The sequence below is a fragment of the Pan paniscus genome, chromosome 7, assembly GCF_029289425.2.
Source record: "Pan paniscus chromosome 7, NHGRI_mPanPan1-v2.0_pri, whole genome shotgun sequence".
NCBI classification, from domain to species: Eukaryota; Metazoa; Chordata; class Mammalia; order Primates; family Hominidae; genus Pan; species Pan paniscus.
This window is the reverse complement of record NC_073256.2, coordinates 71470410-71485649: the sequence shown is the minus strand read 5'-3', so window position 1 is coordinate 71485649 and position 15240 is coordinate 71470410. Positions and strand designations below refer to the sequence as shown.

Below are 15240 nucleotides of genomic sequence, written 5' to 3'. Positions count from 1 at the left end.
CTACTCAGGAGGCTGAGGCACGAGAATCGCTTGAACCTGAGAGGCAGAGGTTGCAATGAGCCAAGATTGTGCCACTGCACTCCAGCTGGGTGACAGATGGAGACGCTGTCTCAAAAAAAAAAAAAAAAAAAAAAAAAGCCCGGTCGCGGTAGCTCACGCCTGTAATCCCAGCACTTTGGGAGGCTGAGGCGGGCAGATACCTGAGGTCAGGAGTTTGAGAGCAGCCTGGCCAACATGGAGAAACCCCGTCTCTACTAAAAGTACAAAAACCAAACCAAAACAAAACAAAAAAACTAGCCGGGTATAGTGGTGCATGCCTGTAATCCCAGCTACTTGGGAGGCAGAGGGCAGAAGAATGGCTTGAACCTGGAAGGCGGAGGTTGCAGTGAGCCCAGACCACGCCATTGCACTCCAGCCTGTGCAACGGAGAAAGAATCTGCCTAAAAAAAAAAAAACAAAAAACACCAAAAAAACAAACAAAAAAAAACCATAGTGGATATCAAAAATTTATTTAAAAAGAACAGTACAATCTCTCATTAATAATTGTTTATACTGATTTCATGTTGAAATGATATTTTGGGTAGAGTTAAATATATTATTAAAATTAATTTCACTTATTTAACTTTTTAAATGTGACTACTTGAAAATTCAGGGTGCAGCACACCAAACACATCAACATGACATGTGTATGCATATGTAACAAACTTGCATGTTGTGCACATGTACCCTAGAACTTAAAGTATTAAAAAAAAAACAAACCATTGATTTGTACATTTAAAAAAAAAAGAAAATTCAAAGTTACATTTATGGCTTACATTATATCCCTAACAGACAGTGCAGATATAGATGATTCCCATTAATATTCTTTTTTTTTTTTTTGAGATGGAGTCTTACTCTGTCGCCCACGCTGGAGTGCAGTGGCGGGATCTCGGCTCACTGCAACTTCTGCCTCCCCGGTTCAAGCAATTGTCCTGCCTCAGCCTGCCAAGTAGCTGGGACTACTGGCAGGTGCCACCACACCCAGCTAATTTTTATATTTTTGGTAGAGATGGGTTTTCACCATGTTGGCCAGGTTGGTCTCAGACTCCTGACCTCAAGTGATCTGACCCTCTCAGCCTCCCAAAGTGCTGGGATTATAGGTGTCAGCCACTGTGCCCGGGGCCTCCATTAATATTCTTTAGTATTTTCACTAGGCACCTCACTTAATTACAGAATGCCTATCCCATTCAAAGCTTGAGAATCAACCTATTTTCTCTTGCTGAAAAGATAGCTTTGTTTTACCAGGTTTCAAGAAACTGATAATGGGTTGGGAAGAGTAATGCATTGCCCATGGGGCTGATGCTAATTTGCCTCTCTCCTGTGAGCTCTGCCTAAAGAACCTCTCTCAAATCTGCCCCTCCCCTCCTTCCCAGGGCTGGCTGAGCACCCCTCAGGGTGCATATGGTCTCCCTGCTTCTCCTCTGGTCTAATTCTTTTGTGTTAGAGTGACCTCTCTAAGAGGGGGCTCTTCACCTGGAAACTGCAAACCACTAAGAGGATCATGGACAGAATTTAGGCTGTCTGTGAACGTGGATGTCAACACATCAAACAAAAAAGCAGCTTTTAGCAGTATCTCTGCTTTGCCACTGACAGAAAGGTAGATATTTTAAGGTAATATTCTAGCTGCTGTAATACCACCACTGAAATTGTAGTACTAGCAGACCCTCCAGTAGATGTTATTTAATGTGTTAATGAAAAAGCACATATTTATTATACCACACATATTTTCTTGACATTTTCATAGCTAAGGCTTTTTATTCTTATTTATTTATTTATTTTTGAGACGGAGTCTCACTCTGTCACCCAGGCTGGAGGGCAATGGCGCAATCTCTGCTCACTGCAACCTCTGCCTCTCGGGTTCAAGCCATTCTCCTGCCTCAGCCTCCCAAATAGGTGGGATTACAGGCACCTGTCACCACGCCTGGCTAATTTTTGTATTTTTAGTAGAGATGGGGTTTCACCATGTTGGTCAGGCTGGTCTTGAACTCCTGACCTCATGATCCGCCCGCCTTGGCCTCCCAAAGTGCTGGGATTACAGATGTGAGCCACTGCGCCTGGCCTCTAGGCTTTTATTCTATGCATTTATTTATTACTTATTTTATTTTATTTGAGATGGAGTCTTGCTCTGTCACCCCGGCTGGAGTGCAATGGCATGATCTCGGCTCACTGCAAACTCTGCCTCCCGGGTTCAAGCAATTCTCCTGCCTCAGCCTCCCGAATAGCTGGGATTACAGGCGTCCACCACTATGCCCTGCTAATTTTTTTTTTTTTTTTTGTATTTTTAGTAGAGACAGGGTTTCACTGTGTTGGCCAGGCTGGTTTTGAACTCCTGACCTCAAGTGATCCACCCACCTCGGCCTCCCAAAGTGCTAGGATTATAGGCATGAGCCACCGTGCCTGGCCTTATTCTATGCATTTAAAAGCATTTTTTTTTTTGAGACAGAGTCTCGCTCTGTCGCCCAGGCTGGAGTGCAGTGGCGAGATCTCGGCTCACTGCAACCTCCGCCTCCTGGGTTCAAGCAATTCTCTGCCTCAGCCTCCCGAGTAGCTGAGATTACAGGGACCTGCCACCACGCCTGGCTAATTCTTTTGTATTTTTAGTAGAGATGGGGTTTCACCATCTTGGCCAGGTTGGTCTTGAACTCCTGATCTCGTGATCCACCCACCTCGGCCTCCCAAAGTGCTGGGATTACAGGCGTGAGCCACTGTGCCCGGCCTAATTTTTTTTTTTTTTTTTTTTTTTCTGACTTGGAGCCCTTAGGCTTCACCAAGCTTTCAAAGCCTGAAAGCCTCCCACTGCCTTCAGGATGCAGCCAGCACTCACTCCTCAGCTCAGCACAGGAGACCCTGCTATCTCATCAGCCATAACTTCGGTGACTTCTCAGTGAATTCAGCATTTACTGATGCCCACATATGCTCAGGCTTCATTTGCCTTTGTGCCTTCTAAATCTGTTTCCCTCCTTGGAATGTCTTATCCCAACCTTTTAACCTGGAAAATTTCTACAGTCTCCTATGATAATGTACCATACAGTTCAAAGGGCAGCCTTTTCATGTACAAGGCTCCTGGAGGGAACAATATGGGTCTTTATCTTTATTGTCCATCACCCATTCCAAGTTTCCCTGAAGTGTGGTATGCACTGTTCTTTCTTTTTTTTTTTTTTTTGAGACGGAGGCTGGTTCTGTTGCCCAGGCTGGAGTGCAGTGGTGTGATCTCGGCTCACTGCAACCTCCACCTCCTAGTTCAAGCAATTCTCCTGTCTCAGCCTCCCGAGTAGCTAGGACTATATGCGCGTGCCACCATGCCCAGCTAATTTTTGTATTTTTAGTAGAGACGGGGTTTCACCATACTGGACAGGCTGGCTTCGACCTCCTGGCCTCAGGTGATCCACCTGCTTTAGCCTCCCAAAGTGCTGGGATTACAGGTGTGAGCCACTGCGCCTGGCCTGCAGTGTTCTTTTAGATAACAAATTAATGAACATTTTTCATATTAATATGCAAATATTGAGAGTGATTTCTTATTTATGGCAGTATTTGTAATTCCTTTACAAATCACTTTTAAGTTTAAAAATTAAGTAAACAACAGTATATATTGACACAGACATGGCAACATTATGATGGTAGCAGATAACTACTGTGTCTACTTCTGAGTAGTTGGAGATATTCTGTGTACTATTTTTCAGACTTTTTTATAAGTCAGAAATTATTCATAACTGAAAAGTTAAAAAAAGAATTAAAGCAAGTATGAGATAATGTATTAACTTTATATTAACTCAAAATCTAAATAAACACCTATTTTCTGGGTAGGCATGGTGGCTCATGCTTGTAATCCCAGCACTTTAGCCAAGGCCGGCGGATCACTTGAGGCCAGGAGTTCAAGACCATCCTGTCTAACATGGTGAAACCCCATCTCTACGAAAACTACAAAAAACTAGCTGGGCGTGGTGGCACACACCTGTAGTCCCAGCTACTTGGGAGGCTGAGGCACGAGAATTGCTTGAACCTGTGAGGTGGAGGCTGTAGTGAACTGAGATCACACCACTGCACTCTAGCCTGGGTAACAAAGAGAGACTCCGTCTCAAAAAAAAAAAAAAAAAAAAAAAAAAAAGAAAGTATTAAAGAAAATGCTGGCATTTGACTAAATCAGAATAAATAAATAAATAGAAAGAAAAAGTTAAAAAAAAAAAGCTACACTCCTAGCCTGGGCAACATAGTGAGACCCTGTCTCTACCAAAAAAAAAAAAAAAAAAAAAAAAATTAGCAATTAGCTGGACATGGTGGCATGTGCGTATGGTCCCAGCTACTCTGAAGGCTGAGGTGGAGGATTGTTTGTGCCTAGGAGGTCGAGGCTGCAGTGACTCAGTGACTTGTGACTGCACCACTGCACTCTAGCCTGAGTGACAGAGCGAGACCCTGTCTTTAAAAAAAAAAAAAAAAAGCCAGACGCGGTGGCTCACGCTTGTAATCCCAGCACTTTGGGAGGCCGAGGCGGGAGGATCACGAGGTCAGGAGATCGAGACCATCTTGGCTAACACGGTGAAACCCCGTCTCTACTAAAAATACAAAAAAAATTAGCTGGGCGCGGTGGCGGGTGCCTGTAGTCCCAGCTACTCGGGAGGCTGAGGGAGGAGAATGGCGTGAACCCGGGAGGTGGAGCTAGCAGTGAGCCGAGATAGCGCCACAGAAGTCCCTCCCGCCTGGGCGAAAGAGCAAGACTCCATCTCGAAAAAAAAAGCTGCAATCAAAACATGTTGGTCAGAAAGTTACCAGGCCCAATCTTCATGCAGTCCCACCAAGAGTTCAGTGAACAGACATTGCCAATGTTATTTAGGACACAGAACTCTATTGAGCACTATATTCACTATTTGGGTGATGGGATCAGTAGAAGCCCAAATCTCAACATCAGGTAATATATCCATGTAACAAACCTGCACATGTACCTGTGAAATGAAAATTATAAAAAAAAAAAGGGGGGGGGGAGGGGAAGAAAATAATGAAAGACTGACTAAAGCATTCTGCCAGACTAGTTTAACTTGGATGCCAAAACCAGGCAAGGTGCTCAAAAGCAAACGTAAACAAAACAAAGCAAATGTATCAAGTGAAATCCAGTAGTGAACTATTTAATACATTATGTACAGTCGGATTTAATTAAAGGAACACAAATAGGTTTAAATAATTTGAAAATTTTAAAGTAGTTTAGACTTTCCTACATTAAATAAAAAAGTAGAACCCGACTGAGGAAGCCTAACATAAAAAAAAAAATAGGAGAGGCAATATCTTAATTTTGATGTGAACTACATAACATTTAATAGAAATGCTTCTAACCTCTCACTGCAAAATAAAAAGGAACAAGTGCTGTTATTACAATATTCCTGGCAATCCTAACCAATGCAACAGGAAAAGGATAAAAATTAAGAGGCTTACATTTTAGCAAAGAGAAAAACTCATGTGTAGATGTCATGACTGCTTATTTAGAAAATCAAAGTGTGTTATCAATTAAAAACTATGGGAGTGGCTGGGCGCGATGGCTCACGCCTGTAATCCCAGCACTTTGGGAGGCCGAGGCGGGCGGATCACGAGGTCAGGAGATCTAGACCAGCCGGGCTAACACAGTGAAACACCGTCTCTACCAAAAATACAAAAAAATTAGCTGGGTGTGGTGGCGGGCTCCTATAGTCCCAGCTACTCGGGGGGCTGAGGCAGGAGAATGGCGTGAACCCGGGAGGCGGAGCTTGCAGTGAGCCGAGATGGCACCACTGCACTCCAGCCTGGGCAACAGAGCTAGACTCCGTCTCAAAAAAAAAAAAAAAACAACAAAAAACTATGGGGCGGGGGCGGGGGGGGGGGGCGGCTGCTGTGGCTCACGCCTGTAATCCCAGCACTTTTGGAGGCCGAGGCGGGCGGATCACGAGGTCGGGAGATCGAGACCACGGTGAAACCCTGTCTCTACTAAAAATACAAAACATTAGCCAGGCGCAGTGGCGGGCGCCTGTAGTCCCAGCTACTCGGGAGGCTGAGGCAGGAGAATGGCGTGAACCTGGGAGGTGGAGCTTGCAGTGAGCCGAGATCGCGCCACTGCACCCCAGCCTGGGCGATAGAGTGAGGCTCAGTCTCAAAAACAAACAAACAAAACTATGGGGTGGAGGGAGGGGGAAACAAAAATTACTAGATTAAACGAGGTCAGTAAGATGACTGAAAGACACAAAAATCAAAAGCATTTTTATTTGGGACAGAATCTTGCTCTGTCACCCAGGCTGGAGTGCCGTGGCGCAGTCTTGGCTCACTGCAACCTCCGCCTCCCAGGTTCAAGAATTTCTCCTGCCTCAGCCTCCTGAGTAGCTGGGATTACAGGCTTGCGCCACCACTGTAATTTTTGTATTTTTAGTAGAGACGGGGTTTCACTGGTCAGGCTGGTGGTCTTGAACTCCTGACCTCAGTTGATCTGCCCACCTCGGGCTCCCAAAGTGTTGGGATTACAGGCATGAGCCCCCATCTCCAAATACATACATATCAATCTGTACTATCATTTTTAATAGACATGGTACAAATATATGAGAATTGCTGTAATCATTAACCAATTATGGTTATGTACTTATTTTTTGAGATAGGGGTCTCACAGGGGAATGAAAATGTGGGAGTACTTTAACAATTTTATTTTTTTTGAGACAGAGTCTCACTCTGTTGTCCAGGCAGGAGTGTAGTGGCACAATCTCGGCTCCCCTGCAACCTCTGCCTCCTGGGTTCAAGCGATTCTCCTACCTCAGCCTCCTGAGTAGCTGGGATTACAGGTATGTGCAACCATGCCTGGCTAATTTTTGTATTTTTAGTAGAGGTGGGGTTTCACTATGCTGGCCAGGCTGGTCTGGAACTCCTGACCTCAGGTAATCCGCCCACCTGGGTTTCTCAAAGTGCTAGGATTACAGGCGTGAGCCACGGCGCCCAGCCTTTTTATCCATTTTATGTATTTAAGATTTTTTGGAACCTGATTCACACAATAGACTAGAACGCTTCTTAAATCCTATTGAGTACTGACAATCTTAACAGTCTATTAGTTTTATCCCTGTGTGATTAGTGGGCAGCAATATCTTAGTTTTAGCTAACCAAGCCTAAGCTTCCTGCTCTTCTCATATAAAATCATGTATATTCAGGAAGATGAGTTAGCTTTATTAATATACAAGTAAGAAAATGTGTTGTGGAAAGAAGTATATGCATGAAAGGTTAAGTGACAAAAAACTAAAAAAAATTAGTGATTTTGGAAATCTGCCTTTACTTCACCTGCCATCTCCCTAGTGACTTTAAGAATGCTACATAAAGCTAGGCGCGGTGGCTCACGCCTGTAATCCCAGAACTACGGGAGGCTGAGGTGGTTGGATCACAAGGTCAGGAGATTGAGACCATCCTGGCTAACACGGTGAAACCCCATATCTACTAAAAATATAAAAAATTAGCCTGGTGTGGTGGCAGGTGCCTGTAGTCCCAGCTACTCGGGAGGCTGAGGTAGGAGAATGGCGTGAACCTGGGAGGTGGAGGTTGCAGTGAGCCGAGATCGCGCCATTGCACTCCAGCCTGGGTGACAGAGCGAGACTCTGTCTAAAAAAAAAAAAAAGAATGCTACATGAAGTTTAAAAACCAACAATATTTGGACAGATTTTGAAATTGCGAATTAATGAAAAAGTAATTTCACCTTTATTGATCAGCTCAGTTGCTACTGTACTGCAGAGCAATCAGATAAATTGTAAACTTTCAAGACACTAAAATTAGCATATTCCAACAAAGTTATTTATATAACAGTTATTTTTCTAGTCTAATTTTCTAGTATTTATTGGAAATTCCCCAAATTTGTTTCAATTCTCTAATCTTATCCCAGCCAATATCATGTTCTGTTTAATGTTTAACACGCTCATATTATTAAAATATAGAAGTCCCAGGTCTAACCTTCAATGGACAAGAGTTGTATGTCACTATTTTTTTGCCTACTTGTAAAAATGACTGAACAAACTTTTTAGATGAATAATTAAGCAACACATATCCCTCTTGCTTTCATTGCCATTTTAATAAAAAAATATAAACTCCTATATTACAAAATATATTGCGTATTGATGTCACAATGGAAATTTTACAAACACAAACTTTATAAAAGGGTGTTAAGCCAATTCCAGATGAAGCAAAGACATGAAAACAGGAAAGTTCTAGAAAAAGTCTAAATAAATGTATTCATATTCTATGAGTGAAAAAGATACTTCAAAAGGACGTCCGTAAGGCTGGGCACAGTAGCTCACACCTGTAATTCCAGCACTTGGGGAGGGTGAGATGGGGGGACTGACTGAGCCCAGGAGTTTGACACCAGCCTGGGCAACATGGTGGGACCTCGTCTCTACAAAAAATACAAAAATTAGTCCGGTGTGGCAGTGCCCACCTAAAGCCCCAGCTACTGAGGAGACTGAGACAGAAGGATTGCTTGAGCTCAGAAGGTTGAACCTGCAGTGAGCTGTGATCATGGCACTGCACTCCAGCCTGGGCGGTAAGAGTGAGATCCTGTCTCAAAAAAAAATAAATTACAAAGGACTCATATATATTAATTTTGTATAATTCCTCTAAAGGAATTATTCAAAGATCTCAAAATATTTCACTGATATTTGAGTCCTGTAAGTTTCCATTTCATACGGTGATATAAGACCATGGGTAGAAAATATCAGTGAATAAAGGAAGACATGCCAAACGTCTCATCTGAATATTTTGACCACTCCATGATCTTTTGTCCTCACACTGCTGCATAGTTAGGTTTCAGAGGCTGGTCTTCGAATTAGGTCCCCAAAATATGCAGTGATTGTCTTCAATTTGTTGTTAAGGAAGTTCTGTTCTATTTCCACTTGCCCTCCAGGCCCAGCTAAGGATGCCACCTAAAAAGATGAACAGAAGAAAGTCACACACACACCTAAGCATAATTTCAAAAGTCTTTCACTCGTACTGCTTTATCAAATAATAGGAAGACTCTGGCTTTTAAGTCCTTTGAATAATGAGGCATCTCAAATGTTCACTGCTACTTCCCAGGCATCGATGCAATATTTGGAGGTGGGAATACTTGTTGTTTCAGATCCTTTTGATATTATGGGAAAGTTCACGGTGCTATGCTGTTGTATAGGACTTGAACTCTCCAATGACATAGCTAAAGAACTCAGAGGAAGAAAAAAATGAACAAATCCTTCCCAAACATCGGTTTATTAAAAATTTTTATTTTTATTTTTAAACATTAGAGGCAGGGTCTCACTTTGTTGCCCAAGCTTGTCTTGAATTCCTGGTCTTAAGCATTCCTCTCACCTCTGCCTCCCAAAGTCATGTTATTTATTTATTTATTTTGTTTTTTGAGATGGAGTCCTACTCTGTCACCCAGGCTGCAGTTCAGTGGCACGATCTCGGCTCACTGCAACCTCCGCCTCCCGGGTTCAAGCAATTCTCCTGTCTCAGCCTCCTGAGCATCTGGAAGTACAGGCACATGCCACCATGCCCAGCTAATTTTTGTATTTTTTTAGTAGAAATGGTGTTTCACCAAGTTGGCCAGGGTGGTCTCGAACACCTGACCTGGTGATCCGCTCGGCCCGGCCTCCCAAAGTGCTGGGATTACAAGCCATCGCGCCCGGCCTAGGTTTATTTTTAAAATATTATTACTATTTTTCTCACCTTCCTTCCTCCTCCTCCCCAGGTTTATTTCTTAACAAAAATATTTAAAGATTATTTCCCTTTCCTGAAAGACTTTGTCCTGTTCATCTTACCATCTGCATCTCACCCTCTCTCTCATTCATTCAACAGTATTTACTGAGTTCCTGCTACATAATCCTAGCTCTGATCCAGGCCAGGATCCCTACTCTCATGAGGAGTCTAGCCTCTAGTGACTTTTCCTTCTCTCACTGGTCTCCTTTCTTTTCTCCCACCTTGGATCACTTCTTCTACCTGTTGCCCTTTTGTGTATTTTAAATGCTTTCTACAACAATTGTGGTAAAAATACATTGCTCTTTATGAGGTCTACTAGAATATAGTGACTAACTCCTTTATTAGGAAGCTGAAAGCATTGCTCCCTCCCCACTTCCACAGTTAGCATCAAAAGGATGCTAGCCAAATGACCAGCATTTGACAGGGGGATGGGGGCAGTTAGCTGCTAAAGATTCTTTTGTTCCAAGACAGTAATGCTTGCACTCACCTTGGTACATTGTAAACTAGAAATGTTTTACCCTAAGTTCTTATACAGATAAGGTTTTGTTTTGGTTCAGTACTTTTTTCACCCAACCTCTCAGAAATCTTTTAAATAGCAAATACGTTACTTTCTAACTCATGATTACTTCACCAGAGATCAGTTTTTCAGGGCAGTAAGAGGAAAGATCAAGAGAAGGGAGAATGCAGTGGAGAGCCCTGGCAATCAGAGAATAGAAGACACAGCAATAGAAAAAAGGACACCCAAAGTATTAGGGACAGGCATAAACAACGAGAAACAAGCATTTTCTGTAACTGTAATCAGCAAAATTATAGTTGTGTATTTTGTAAAGAGAGGCACTCAGTCAGTCTGGTTTGGTTTTAAGGGTTGAGAGAATGTAATCTCAGTGGTATTATGCATACCACCCCAGCTTCTGGTAAGGGAAGATTTATTGTGCATTTCCAGTGAGTATGTAAAAAGTCAGACACAGAAATAGGGAAGAAGCAACCAGTCATTCTATGGTACATTATTATGTGAAAATAAGTCAAATACAGTATCCCTTATAATGATTAAGAGCACCACCCGTACTATTTTTTTTTTGTAAGGAATACTTAAAGTAAAACTAGAAATTTAAAAATAGCAAAGTAGTCTCAGAGTAGCAATTATTAGGAATAAATGTTTTAAATTCTATTTTGGTATCTTTATGCCAGTCTGGTTTTTTTACAAGAAAGGGCAAAAAAAAAAAGGTATTTTGTCTTTAGCCAATAAAAGGCATTTTGAACAGTTTATCATTTTTTCACAATAATTTTTCTTTGAGTTGAGATATAACTCAAATGTAGCATTTCTGCTGTGCCCTTTAACAAATAACTTAAAAATCCCCAGTTCTACCAATAATTTGCTGCATTAATTTAAAAAGCCATTTTTAGGCCGGGCGCTGTGGCTCATGCCTGTAATCCCAGCACTTTGGGAGGTCGAGGAGGGTGGATCACGAGGTCAGGAGATCGAGACCATCCTGGCAAACAAGGTAAAACCCCGTCTCTACTAAAAATACAAAAAAATTTGCTGGGGGTGGTGGCGGGCGCCTGTAGTCCCAGCTACTCGGGAGGCTGAGGCAGGAGAATGGCGTGAATTCAGGAGGCAGAGCTTGCAGTGAGCTGAGATCGCACCACCGCACTCCAGCCTGGGCGACAGAGTGAGACTCTGCCTCAAAAAAGAAAGAAAGAAAAAAAAAAAAGCCAATTTTGTTGTTGTTAAGAAAGCCATTAAAATAGGCTTTTTTTGGCTTTCTAAATCCGAAAAATATGAATACTGTCTATCTCCCTAAAAGAGCATTTTAAAGAAAAGAAAAACCATTTCTGAAGTTTACTTGAAAAAAAATAAAGGTACTATAAATATAGTTATTATTATTATTATTTTTTGAGATGGAGTCTCGCTCTGCTGCCTAGGCTGGAGTGCAGTGGCGCGATCTCGGCTAGTACTGCAAGCTCCGCCTCCTGGGTTCACGCCATTCTCCTGCCTCAGCCTCCCGAGTATCTGGGACTACAGGCGCCCGCCACCACACCCGGCTAATTTTTTGTATTTTTAGTAGAGACGGAGTTTCACCGTGTTAGCCAGGGTGGTCTCGATCTCCTGACCTCGTGATCCACCCACCTCGGCCTCCCAAAGTGCTGGGATTACAGGCGTGAACCACCGTGCCTGGCCGATGGTTATTATTTCTTATATAAGCCATAAATAGAATTCCATAAAAACCAATTTCTGAGAAGGTAGGGTAGTTTTGTTTTTTTTAATACCTTTCAGAGGGTTGTCTAGATGTGGGTGCTTGGGATTAAAATAAAAAACGGAGGTAAGATGGGAGTTTTCTCAAAAATCATGAGTTCTGAAGTCTGTGCAAAAGAGTTCATAAATTACTTTACTCAATAACTATTATTGAGAGCTTATAGGTATCTGTTCTAGGCAGTGCAGTATAGCAAAAAACAAACAAAAAATCCCCACCTCCATGAATTCTACATTCTGGCTGGGAGAGTCAGGTGATGGACAAATAAAACAAATATTGTTCCTGATAATGGAGAAGGTGGTGTATCTATGTGACAAAATATAGTGAGAAAACTCTTATATACTTAGTGTTTAGAAACAATTTTTTTAAAAAAACTTAACATGTTACTTTCAAGTGTTCTGATTGCGAATAATTTCTAACTTTAGCCTTTTTGTACGTTTTCACATTTTCACAACTACATATATGTTAAAAGTTAGAATTTTGGAGTTGGAAAGACTTATAAATTTAGTAGTTCAAGCAAATAACTTTGCTTCAGGCAAATTTAATGAATGCCATTAATTTCTAGCTGTCCTTATTTTTCACTAGAAGGTTTAGCTGACAAAATATTATTTGGTTCCCTCCGCTTTCTTAGAATTTAGTAAATTGTGAGAGGAAGAGAGGGTAGGAAGGACAGAGAGAGGGAGAACGGCAGGTACAAACAGATAAAGATTAGCAGCTCTGGATTACTTTCCACATTTTTGGCATATTACCTAAATATATTAATTTTACCAAAATAAATCCCAATTAATTTGGACCAGAACTATAATTAAGGACTGAACTCTTGACTAGATTTGACATCAGGCAGTAAAGCTGTTCTTTGGGGACTGGCAAAGGAGAAACAGAAAAGATCACAATGAAGGTGTTAAAGCACAGAAGATTTAAGCATCAAATAAAAAGGTAAACATTCAAAACTGCACTTTTTTTTGTTTTGTTTTGTTTTTTGAGACGAGTCTGGCTCTACCGCCCAGGCTGGAGTGCAGTGGCATGACCTCGGCTTACTGCAACCTCTGCCTCCTGGGTTCAAGCGATTCTCCTGCCTCAGCCTCCCGAGTAGCTGGGATTACTGGCGCACCTGGCTAATTTTTGTATTTTTAGTAGAGACAGGGTTTCACCATGTTGGCCAGGCTGGTCTCAAAACTCCTGACCTCAGGTGATCCGCCCGCCTCGGCCTCTCAAAGTGTTGGGATTACAGGCGTAAGCCACTGCGCCTGGAGCAAAACTGCATTTTTTCAAGAGAAACTGGATTTAAAGTAAAAGTGCACGATAACCGAATGAGAGAAAATAACCTCCCAACTGCATCCTACTGGAAGAATAGATAATAATTACTAATGACAGATACACTTTATTAGAAGAAAGACACAGAAACATCAGAGCGCTGAAAAATGCCCTATTACTACATGGAAGAGATTATATCTATGATACGCAGAAATGTGGTTAGAAGATAATTGTACCAGGTAAAAATAAAGAGCATTTTATGTGGCCTTCAGATCTGTGTCAAATACAATGCTAGCAGCAGCAAGCATCTGAAATACTGGCTGTGACTACAAACCTAATGTCACACAGGCCAAGAAAGTGCTTTGCCACTAGTTATTTTTGTCCCTCTTTTCTTTTGCTAGATCCAACTAATAACCACATGAAAATAAAACAAAGTTGGCAAAACATTTCTGGTAATTAAAAGTTCTCTGGGAGGTGAAAGAAGAAAATATTTTTTAGTCAGCAGAAAATCAGGCATCATTCAAACTTAAAAATATTCATTAAATTAGTTCCATTTCTCTGCACATGGTAAACAGAAATGAGATTTCTATGCTTCAGTAAATAAATCTTAAAGCCACCATCATCAACAGGAGCACCTGGTGGCAGGTCAAAAAAATTCTCCCAGGCAGCCAGGCACAGTGGCTCACACCTGTAATCCCAGAACTTTGGGAGGCTGAGGCAGGCGGATCACCTGAGGTCGGGAGTTCGAGACCAGCCTGACCAACATGGAGAAACCCCGTTTCTACTAAAAAAAAAAAAAAATTAGCCGGGCATAGTGGCATATGCCTGTAATTCCAGCTACTTGGGAGGCTGAGGTAGGAGAATTGCTTGAAACCGGGAAGTGGAGGTTGTGGTGAGCTGAGATCAGGCCATTGCACTCCAGCCTGGGCAACAAGAGCGAAACTCCATCTCAAAAAAAAAAAAAAAAAAAAAAAAATCTCCCAGGCATCACAAGCTAACCTACACTGGTGTCCTAAGAGGAGGCTACCAGGCCGGGCACGGTGGCTCATGCCCGTAATCCCAGAACTTTGGGAGGCTGAAGTAGAAAGATTGCTTTAGCCTAAAAGTCCAACCTGGGCAACATGGTGAAACCCTGTCTCTACAAAAAATAAAAAAATTAGCCAGGCATGGTGGCCCATGCATATGGTTCCAGCTACTCTGAAGGCTGAGGTAGGATTGTTTTAGCTTGGGAGGTTGAGGCTGCAGTGAGCTGTGATCATGTCACTGTGCTGCAGCCTTGTGGATAGAGCGAGGCTCTGTCTCCAAAGAAGAAAAAACCCCACCAAAACCCAAAAACAACCAGTTCACTAAGCTCTGTCCTTCACTCATTCTCAGAACCAGATACTGGAAACATGAAGACTGTTCAATTCAACAAATTACAGAAAGCACAGGCTATCAGCACAGGACTGGCAGGTAGCACTATGTGTGGCCCAGAAGAGCTGGATATCCCTCTAATTTCTATCTCCATCATTTACGGAGAAAAGTTACCCACAGTAGTGAAGGAGATACAAGCTATATTTAGAAGCATTTCAGCAAAGCTGCATTTGTGTCTTCCCAAGTCAACTATGAGGCCAATCAGTTCCACAACCCCTCTAGAGCATGACAATATATATGGTTTAAGAACAAACGATTCTGCTCTAATTGTGCAGCAGCAAACTTCCCAAGGGAAAAGCTGGCTAGTAAATATTAGGAACTGATCACATATTTATGCTGAATTGCAGTGTATGATTAAGCACTGATTTCACCAAGAACAGAGTTGGTCTAGAAAACTGGGAATCAGGCTGGGTGTGGTGGCTGACACCTGTAATCCCAGCACTTTGGGATGCTGAGGTGAAGAATAGCTGGCCAACATGGTGAAACCCCATCTCTACAAAAAAATATAAATATTAGCTGGGTGTGGTGGTGCACACCTGTAGTCCCAGGTACTCGGGAGACCGAGGTGGGAGAATTG

The 15240-nt window shown here is 42.3% G+C and overlaps 1 protein-coding gene across 4 annotated transcripts in view; it reads right to left on the bottom strand.

Moving 5' to 3' along the window:
* Positions 1-8068: 8068 nt before the first annotated feature.
* The window catches only part of TGS1 (trimethylguanosine synthase 1), a 51721-nt gene continuing 44549 nt past the window's right edge, over positions 8069-15240 (bottom strand). For all 4 annotated transcript variants that reach the window (XM_003823239.7, XM_063606763.1, XM_008976843.5 and 1 more), the window contains one exon: positions 8069-8936. In XM_003823239.7, the coding sequence (XP_003823287.4) occupies positions 8814-8936 (123 nt within the window). In that variant the 3' untranslated portion in view covers positions 8069-8813. The remainder of the gene's footprint in view (positions 8937-15240) is intronic.